At 39.6% G+C, this 6,884-nt stretch overlaps 1 protein-coding gene across 2 annotated transcripts; it reads right to left on the bottom strand.

Moving 5' to 3' along the window:
* Positions 1 to 270: 270 nt before the first annotated feature.
* CDV3 (CDV3 homolog (mouse)) lies at positions 271 to 6,245 on the bottom strand. 2 transcript variants are annotated; one of them, XM_009700652.1, is made up of 4 exons: positions 6,168 to 6,245; positions 3,747 to 3,883; positions 2,504 to 2,666; positions 271 to 1,375 (listed from the first exon to the last, which is right to left on the bottom strand). In XM_009700652.1, exons 1-4 carry the CDS (start codon positions 6,176 to 6,178, stop codon positions 1,249 to 1,251), a joined length of 438 nt encoding a protein of 145 aa, XP_009698954.1. In that variant the 5' UTR covers positions 6,179 to 6,245; the 3' UTR covers positions 271 to 1,248. The 2 variants fall into 2 exon arrangements, with proteins under 2 accessions (XP_009698954.1, XP_009698962.1); XM_009700660.1 differs by having other exon boundaries at positions 272 to 943; positions 6,168 to 6,243.
* Positions 6,246 to 6,884: the final 639 nt, after the last annotated feature.

Raw genomic sequence — 6,884 nt, 5'->3', positions numbered from 1 at the left:
TAAAGAAGTCACTGCCTTCCATTATTACTAGACTTCCTGACTTTGAATAAACACCATTTATGTATTTTACTTAGAGGATTTCTGCCTCAAAAAGCCTGCATGCTTGACAGAAGTAGCCAAACAAATAAGACTTGCCAGCTTTAGTTATCTCTCTGCATACTAAGTTATTTTGGTTATCAAGTAACCATTACCCTTCGACAAACAGATAACTATTTTTAATAGAGGAGAAATTTTTATCTAGTATTGTTACTGCATTGTATCTCATTTTTAAAAGACAAATTCTGAAGACAGTAGTTGGAGTCTGGATACCTCTGTGTCAAATCAAAACTCTTTTAAGTCTTCCTGCTTTAGGATGGGAAAGACAAACCTCATGACCAAAACCAAAATAAATCCTATTTCACCACAACATCGCATCATTATTTAAATATACTGCAATTTGATACCAGAAACAAGGCAGGCATTTTTGGGGGGAAAATAGAAAAAAAAAAAAGCTTAAACAGGTAACTGTGAAAATGGCAAACAGACCATTCAAACCCATCACTCCTCGAATCCGACACCGATTGAGTTTTAATTTGTTTTGCAGTTACTTCAGTACAGCTATCTAAAAAGGTAAACAAACTACAGCTCCGTTATACTTGGGTAGTACGAGTGGTACGGTACGCTCCGGAAGTCTCTAGTAGGCTATGGCTACACATGACAGGATTCCTCAGAAGGGGAACAGAACAGGTTTGTCATTAAGGTCACTTAAATCTTTGTTATAGCAAATTGGAACCAAATGGCTGACTTCTGCAGGATTTCTGAGAGGAATCCAGTAGAGCTGGTTTCAAGTTTCAGATGGCCACTAAAACAGCTGTAACCTTCTCTTCCAGAAGTTGTGATCCACATGGTGTCCACAATGAGTGCAGCAAGTCTGAGGTAGTCAACCTTTACGAAGGCTCAGTATCTGAACATAAAAAGATTTTGAAATGACCACTGGCTGTAGGTATCTTTCTGAGCAATTAAAGAACACTGATGACTCTCGTTCAACCATTTACATTAATTTGCCCCATATCCAATGGAGAAGTTGAAACATATTATGCTTCCATAGTGCAGGAGAACCAATCACTTACGTCAAAGTAGTCTGCACTTGCTGCAGCAGATCCAGCAGAAATAAGGTGGCATGTTCATCATAGCCGTTAGCTGTAGTTTAGTTACCTTAGTAGAAGGGTTACCAAAAAAGCATTCCTTAATTGTAATGTGTATGCAGCTCTACTGATCCCCAAGCACAGCATACTGGTTGTCTAGCTGAAGTTTAAGTGCCTGGTTTTTTGAGACCTCATCCCTACCTCTAGTTTTGTGTTTTACTACTTCAAAGCTCTTCTCCATTTCTTTATCCCTAAGGGAAAATAAATGTGATCAGTAAATATCTTATCACTAGCTTGTGAATTGTGAATTTCTATTTGATTTCCACCCCACCCCAACAAAAACATTACGAACACAGAACGCTAAGATCTAGAGTTTTAACACAACAGCCAAACATTCCCAAGCCAATCTTGCAAAACCTTATCTCCAGAATCAAGCTCATCACCCAGTACAATTCAGATTACATTCTAAATTTCAGTTTTAACATTCCCAAAAGTAAATTTAAAGTGCATTTATGAAAAACAGGTTTTAGAAAGCAGAAGTCCATTTCTAGAATGCTCACTCAGAATTTAATCTTAGCTCACTCTGCACCATTCAAACCCTAAAGCATCAATGACAGCATGTCTCTTTTGCCAAGCGGACAAAGCCACACCAAGAAAAACAGAAGAATCAAAGCTTCTGCTAGGCTGTATGAGCCAGTAACACAGCAAGCAGGAAATAAAAAACCCCACACCCCAAAACAAACCCCCAAAACCCAAGTGAATTAGGCATTGGCCTAGCTATCTCTTCTGTAGTGAATGAGGTTATGGAAAAATCAGGACTCAAAAGCAAGGTGAGACTCAAGTCTTCAGCACCACAAAATACAAAACACTTTGGCAAAATTGGGGGGGGCTTACCATTGTAAACCGCAGCTCAGACAGCAAGTTTACTGGTTTATATTTGTATTAAAACCCACTCCTCCATTTAAGTTAGCTCAGTATCTCTAATGAGAAGGCAGTGTCCTCAAGACATCCTACTCATGTGTACTGACGGTAATAGCCCAGAGCCTCACCACGGCTAATATCTCAGGGAACCAGCTGCTGTCAAGAGCCAAAACATTCTGCTTCAGGGAAATCCTTCGGCAGGTCACAGATAAGGTAACTGGCAGTCCTGTTTGGCTGTCTCACTGGGCTATGACCTATCAAAGTTATTTCATGGGAAGCCCTTCCTACAGTTGGAAAATACAGTTAAGATCTCTCCCATCTCTCTTTGCCAAAGAGAATTATTTCTCAGTTATTTCTTTCCTCTGTGGAAAGATTCAGGCTTAAGCCCCAAAACAAAATAAGAACTTCGAGAAGGCAGTTAAAATATGTCTCTTAGGGAATTAATGGAATGTACTTACTTCCGACTGTCTACAAGCTTGGCGGTGGACTGCAGTGATGGAAACTGCGTATCGCTATAGATTTCTGGTGGTCCTTGCTGCGCTCTCCGTGGCCTGCCGCCCTCCCTGGCACCAGGCGGCCTGTATACACCACCAGTCTGAACCGGTTCTGGGGTTTCTGTAACTAGTTGTAACAAGATTTAGACAAGAGAATAAGTTTGCATTCATACCTGGGAAAAAACCAAACAAACAACAAAAAACCACCACAAATGAAAAAAGAAAATGATCTTACAAGTACATTTTTGTACCTCTTAAAGCTCTGGAAGCAAATATTTTAAATATTTTAGACAAGGCAGGAAATCAGATGTCACCTCTACGTAGTAGTCAAATTAAAATGTGGCTCCAGTGTATTGTCTCACAAAGTTTAGGGAATCAAAATCACTGAGGAGTACTTCATATTTCTTATTTGCAATTTATTAACAGCTTACATTTAAAACTAGATATTTAAAGACACATATTTGCCAAATCTTATTTAAAGCACCTCTCCAGATGCATAAGAGAATACCCAAATAGTTTGTATTTAAGATAACGATCTACAATGAAATAACACCGATTAATTCTACCTCCTTGCCTGTCCAAGCAAGAAAACACACAGCAGGCCACTTTTTCAATACATTTCTCAATGGAAGAGAATAGTCTGAACTCAGATCACGGCCAAGTAGTTTATATCCGCTGATGCTAATAAATTGTATTTAATCAAAACTAAAGTCCTATCCCAGTTAAAGAATTAATTTTGCAATGTCATGTTCTCTGTACCCTAGAAGTGATTTGAAAAGCGTACTACTAACCACGGAACCATACTCAAGAACTGCCATACCAGACATCAGATACTGGCTGAACACCCCCTTAATTGTCAAAGCAGTATTTTTAGATCAGCAGAAGCGCTTCCAACAGATATTCTGTAGATGGCAAAGTAGAGGGATCTCCTTCAAAGATGGAATGCTCCCACTCCCCAGCCTTTCCAAGTTAGAAATAAAACCCCCTCCATTTGCATTTATCTAAAGTATCTGACAGTACTATCAATTCATTTCCTCAGATCCCTTCCCAGGAAAATTTCCTCATTTGCTAGTATGTCAAACAAGCCACCGGTACGTTAGAAGGTGCCTGAATAGGAGCTGCTCCTTGAGCTCTACCCTCTGCGCAGCTTAATTCAACCTGATATGCTTCTGACTGAAAAAAAGCAACAACTCCGAGTTAAATTTACCAATTGGTTCAACAACAGGTGCTGGTGCAGGAGCTGACTTGTTCCAAGGCCCAGATGATCTGTCTACACCACCACCAGTCTCCTCCCAGTTGTCACCAGGTTCTTCTCTTTTTTCACTTTCATCATCATCTTTTTCACTATAAAAGAGAAATGGTAAGTAGCAAAAAACATTTAGATGTGGCGCTTGAAGACATGGTTTAGCAGGCGTGGTGGCATCGGGTATACGGTTGGACTTGATAATCTTTGAGGCCTCTTCCAACCATAATGATTCTATGATTCTATTTTTTACAAACAGAGGTTTAAGACTTGCCAGAGATTACACAATCGCCATAGACAAGACTTCACGGCTACTGAAGATACCAGATTTAACCAGACTACGTTAGTCCAGTAACCACTGTATCAGTACTTCCATCTGAACAATTTTTGGCACACTGCTATGTAACTCGGCAACTGAGAAGCAAAAAAGTTCTTAAAAAAAAAAAAGACAAATTCAAACTGTACTAAGTGATCAAATAAACTGATTTCTCATTTTGAGCTTAAGACAGTCAGGCATTTGGAAGTGATGAGAAGATAAAGCAGGAGAGGGCTACAAGTCCAGCTTCCATAAAATGCTTTAGGCAGGAAGTAGTTGTGGAAAAGTAGTGACAGAAAGCAAGTCCTGAGCTCCCTGTCCCTATAACCACAGACACCTGAGAAACACTCTTGTATTACCCATACTAATATAATCTAGAAACTGACTCAGATTTTTTTTTTTTAAAGAGGCAATCAAAAAATACAGAGAGAAAAAGATGTCGTTTTTTAAAAAAAATAAATCCTATGCAAAAGCCTGACTGTATTTTATTTAGACTGTTTTATTTTGCATAGAAATATTCAGAGACTCAAAATAAATTTACTAGACAAAGCTACTACAGAAAGCTGTGTGGTACGTAGGACATCCATAGAGTGTGAGGCTGTTAGCCCAAGACATTGATCTGAAGAGCAGCAGCAAAGTGTGAATACAGAAGTAGTTTATAATACACCAAATCCTACTAATCATGATCGGATAAGCTTTCTGTATATTATCAGAGAACGGTCAAAAATACCTACCATTTCTGAAAATTAAACGGCCTTTCACTGTTCATTCAAATACAGTAACAACCATGGTAAGCCGGACCGAGGGCGTAAACACATCACTATCTTATTTGAAACGACGGTCAAAAGCAGATGCCTACAGACTAGCTAGAACAGAGTAAGTACACGTAACATCCCACCCCAACCAGGTAGTCTGTGTCTTATTTTCAGCAAAGAGATCTCCAGAGCTGGATAATTTATAACCTCCAGTGGGTTCTTCTTCCGTTTGCTTCTCCACTCTCGCCTTGAATCCACTGGCCGGGTGGTTACAAAATCCTGTGGCAGAAACTTCCACATGCCTGAAAATCTGCCACAGCATCAAAAGCATTCAGAACGCCGGCCTTTGTCTGGAAAGCCAACGTACGCCCTTCCCAATCCAACAGCACTGGTAGTCAGTGAAGCAGCAGCCCACTGTTCCTTGTCCATTCGGACACGTGATTATCCGCTGTGACACTTCAATGGTATGGAGAGCTTGTGGACCAAATATGCGCAAACTGCCTAAAAGGACTAGTTAACTGAAAGCGGTGGTGGGGGGGGTGTGTGTGTTAGATAAATAAATCAAAGAATATGTAAGACCTGCTCAAACAATGAAGAAAACATCTATTGCGCTGCCTACAGGGAAGATGATTTTAAGATGGCATTATTCTGAACATCATCAACACCTGGACAATGAGGATTATGTGACATTCTCAGTCTAAGACTGAGGTCATAAAAATCCTTCTTCTGATCTGATGGAACGTTTTTCTTAACCAGGACAGGCTTAAGTAGACTCACTTTGGACCAGACTACAGGAATCATCTAATGAAAAAGCAAACAAAGAATCTTGGATGAGACTCATAAATGCAGTCCTGTGGGATCTTTCATAGGGACGCTACTTTTACCAACCGCATTTTTGGTTTTTTTTGAAATAAAAATGCAATGGTTCAGGAATTCACTCCCCAAACTGAGATGCTGAATAGATTGAGTCAGATCCCACTGAATCATTTGACTGCTGTAAGGGTAACTACCACCCTGCACTCCTCCCTCAGAGAAGTTCCTACTTTACTATCTTTCTGTTAAGCATTTGCAATAAAAATTTGAGTCCCAACCAGAACAGATAGACCTAGAGTACCAACAGAGATTTAGACAATAAAGAGAACATCAGCAGAGAACAGCCAAACCTAAGTTACCCTAAAGCAAACTTCAATATTGGCAGAAATATATCAAACCCCTGTTTAATTGGACTCCATGGAGGCAGCTCTGAAGAAAGAACATACTTTTTAGACATGGGTAATGATTATACTGGAGAGCAAAAGAAAAAAAAATTAGTACCTTATTTGCATGGACTGAACTCTAAGACCACTATAATCAATTTCTTCTTTTTGCTCAAACTCCTTCCAATCATCCTCTTCCTGTAAGAAGAGAAAAATATAAGTTGTTACCTTCTTTACACTGGAAGCAGAAGAGAAGACTGTAACTAAGGTAATACAAAGAAAACTAAGGGGGAAGTCCCATGGGAAATCGATCTGTGTGCACCACTGCCAACAGGGGAAAGGATTCCACTCCCTCCTCCCCAGCTAGAACGCACTCGTGAGCTGACTTTAACTCAGTACAGCAGCAAAGAAACGCCCCAGCAAAAAAAGTCATTCAAGTGAAAGAAAACCACATCATCTCAGTAAAAATCCAGCAGGAAGTCAAGGGACAACACAAAGTAGGGAACAGGATCGCGCAGTCAAAACCAGGAAAATACAAGGGCAAGACCTCTCCCTTCTACTAACAGTAAGCTTTTATGATAGCTTGAATCCACATGAAACTTTAGATTTAGTTTTCCATCACCTATTTCATGAGCCAAACAGTAAAGAACACTTGGAACAGCTTGCAGTGGATTTATGACTAAGATTAATATTGGTACATTTGACTTTTTCACATTCACAACTACATTTACAGCCTTTCTTGTCTTCTTAATAATGTTTTTATGACAGTAAAAAGGTCAGCTTCAAAACCACAGCAATCTTAGCACACAAAAATAGTACAATACTAGTCTTCGGA

This window comes from Cariama cristata, unplaced genomic scaffold, assembly GCF_000690535.1.
Source record: "Cariama cristata isolate BGI_N322 unplaced genomic scaffold, ASM69053v1 scaffold4650, whole genome shotgun sequence".
Taxonomy (NCBI): Eukaryota; Metazoa; Chordata; class Aves; order Cariamiformes; family Cariamidae; genus Cariama; species Cariama cristata.
Note: the sequence above shows the minus strand (reverse complement) of the source record. Positions and strands in the feature narration are given on the sequence as shown.

Coding starts and splice junctions, on each gene's coding strand:
- CDV3 (XM_009700652.1), bottom strand. Junction 2,667..3,746: donor ACCTGTTGTTGAACCAATTG/GTAAATTTAACT, acceptor TGTTACAACTAG/TTACAGAAACCCCAGAACCG. Junction 1,376..2,503: donor AAGCTTGTAGACAGTCGGAA/GTAAGTACATTC, acceptor ATTTTCCCTTAG/GGATAAAGAAATGGAGAAGA.